General features: G+C 38.7%; 1 protein-coding gene across 1 annotated transcript in view; it reads left to right on the top strand.

The window, feature by feature from the left end:
• The first annotated feature begins 414 nt into the window (after positions 1-414).
• dnaja3a (DnaJ heat shock protein family (Hsp40) member A3a) overlaps positions 415-2,500 on the top strand; it is a 20,506-nt gene continuing 18,420 nt past the window's right edge. The window contains 1 exon segment of the mRNA XM_056453117.1: positions 415-642. Within this exon segment, the coding sequence (XP_056309092.1) occupies positions 438-642 (205 nt within the window). The 5' untranslated portion in view covers positions 415-437.

The following is a 2,500-nucleotide window of genomic DNA, read 5'->3' as shown; positions in this document are numbered from 1 at the left end:
CGCCAGGACTCGAACCAGCGACTTCTTGCCGTGAGCTGACAGCGCTACCTACTGCGCCACAGTGCTGCACTGATACATAAAACTTCTATACGTTACATAAACTAATAACAAACAAACAAATAAAAACTGACAGCTATTTATATCATCACCATTTTTCTAAAGCAAACTCCATATCCGAACAATAAAATCCTCACAAATTTAAGTTAAGAGAATAAAATGGTCTACATAAAGTTCTTTCATTTCTACAAAAAAAATAATAGTATTATGAAATATAATTATCGTTTTTGTGTTATTAATTAGTCAAATTGATCTTGAATGTCTAGAATAGCCTACATAAAGTTACAGCCTGTCCACTTTACTTCAAGTAGCTTACTCTAATGCGCATGCGCGTGCCGCTCGCACATGCTCAGTCGCTCTGGTGTCGGTGAGGAGCAAAGATGGCGTGTTCCGCGGCTCGCAGCTCTGCACGCTGGATCTCAGCGGCCGTGTCCTCCAGTCACAGCCGGGCATGCTCACCCTTCATCCCCCGTACGGATGGAGTCTACACGGGCTTCAAGAGGCTGTCAGGCCGGCAGATGTGGACGACGCGCGGGGGGCTCTCCGGAGGAGCCGGGGCTGCGGTGACATTGAGCGGCATGACAGGTGAGGAATACAGGCCTGAGCATCAAACTTACATGCTTACTGGAATATATATATATATATTATAAAACTGGAAAGTTCAAAACACTGAGTTTATAAAGCACATCCGATCTGCTTAAATTATATACTGATTAATGTGTTTGATGGACGAGGTTACGTCATCACGTCAATTCGCAACATGTAGGTCAGAAAGTAAACATGGATGTTGCAATTAGCTGTGATCAGCGCGTGCACACGTGATAACTTTGATCAATAACTTATACCTGATCGATAATCTGTGAGTAAAAGTTTAGGCCTGAGGGTAAAACACAGACCTGCTCGCTGCATTTCCAGAAGCTTCTCTGACCTTGCAGGAGTTCTTCTATGCAAATAAAGACATTGTATGAGACTAAATGTTTGTATTACAAACATAACAGTAAAAGTATTTATAATGCTAGTAATGTGTAATGCTGTTTTGTTCCATTTGATCTTTGTTGGGTTGCATCTGTTTTTATGCGTGGCTGAGAGAGCTCAAAGGGTTATATTGATTGACGTTTAATTTATGGGTGAACTAACCCTTATTAAGGTAAAGTTGGTTTTATATTCACACATTAGCTTGTTTTTTAACAATGACGATGCTATTTTAAATATTTGCTCTGAAATCGCATGCAAGTATGGCTTCAAAACAACATTAGCACTACTTATTTGACTGAAAAATGTTGTACTTTTGACAATCATTGGCTGCTAATATGATTTCCATGTTTAGAATTAGGAAAGAATACCTTAATGAAATGATATTATTAAGGAGAAAGTCCAAATGTGCGATTATAAAGCCTACTTTACGTCAATAAGGGTTAGTTCACCCACAAATTAAACGTCTGTTATTGACCCTACTGAAAAAAACCGCTTAATCCAGCCCAGGCTGGTTTTAGCTGGTCAACCAGGCTGGTTTTAGAGGGGTTTTGGCCACTTCCAGGCTGGTTTCCAGCCATTTCCAGCCTGGTCTTAGCTGGTCAGGCTGGTAGATGACCAGCTAAAACCAGCTTGACCAGCCTAGCCAGGCTGGGAACCCAGCTATGTCCAGCTTAAACCAGGTTGGTCAACCTGTTTTTAGCTGGTCATTTTACAGCCTGACCAGCTAAGACCAGGATGGAAATGGCTGGAAACCAGCCTGGATGTGGCCAAAACCCTACTAAAACCAGGTTGATTAACCAGCTAAAACCAGCCTAGGCTGGTTTAAGCTGTTTTTTTCAGTAGGGGAGTGTTCACCATCATGTAGTTACAAACCTATGAGACCTTCGTTCATCTTCAAAACATAATAAAGATGTTTTAGATGAAATCCCGGAGCTCTCTTATCCTCAGTCAGCAATGGTCCCAGCTCATCTAAAGTCCAAAAAATACTCAAAACAAGCTGTATCAATTCTTTTGTATACAAAAGTAACCACTTTATTCAACAGTTTCTTCTCCTCAGTGTCAATAAGTGTTGTCACGATTAGGCATGGGACAATAACTGGTTTGAAGATATACCGCGGTTTAGTAAAGTCAAGGTTTTAAAACTGCAAAAAAATTTCTGTTATATCGTTCCTAAGGTATGTGTAAGGTTTTTTTTTTTAATGTTTTTTTTATGTGTTTTTGAAACCAATAAAGAGAACAGAAGTCATTGATTTATTTTAATTATTTAGACTGACATGTTTATTGTTCCAAAATATTCTAAATGTTTTCTAAAATAAAATATATTGTGTTCAATAGAGTAAAAAAAAGTTGTAGTTTTCTACTTTTTAAACTTTTTTTTTAACTTGTTTTTTATTTTAGAGCAGTAATCACAATGCCGTGATGCCATGAAAAGTGGTATTTTTATACAACGTTATCATACCGTCAGAAA

Source organism: Danio aesculapii, chromosome 3 (genome assembly GCF_903798145.1).
Source record: "Danio aesculapii chromosome 3, fDanAes4.1, whole genome shotgun sequence".
Taxonomy (NCBI): Eukaryota; Metazoa; Chordata; class Actinopteri; order Cypriniformes; family Danionidae; genus Danio; species Danio aesculapii.
The sequence above is the reverse complement of the archived record's forward strand: the minus strand, read 5'-3'. Positions and strand labels throughout refer to the sequence as shown.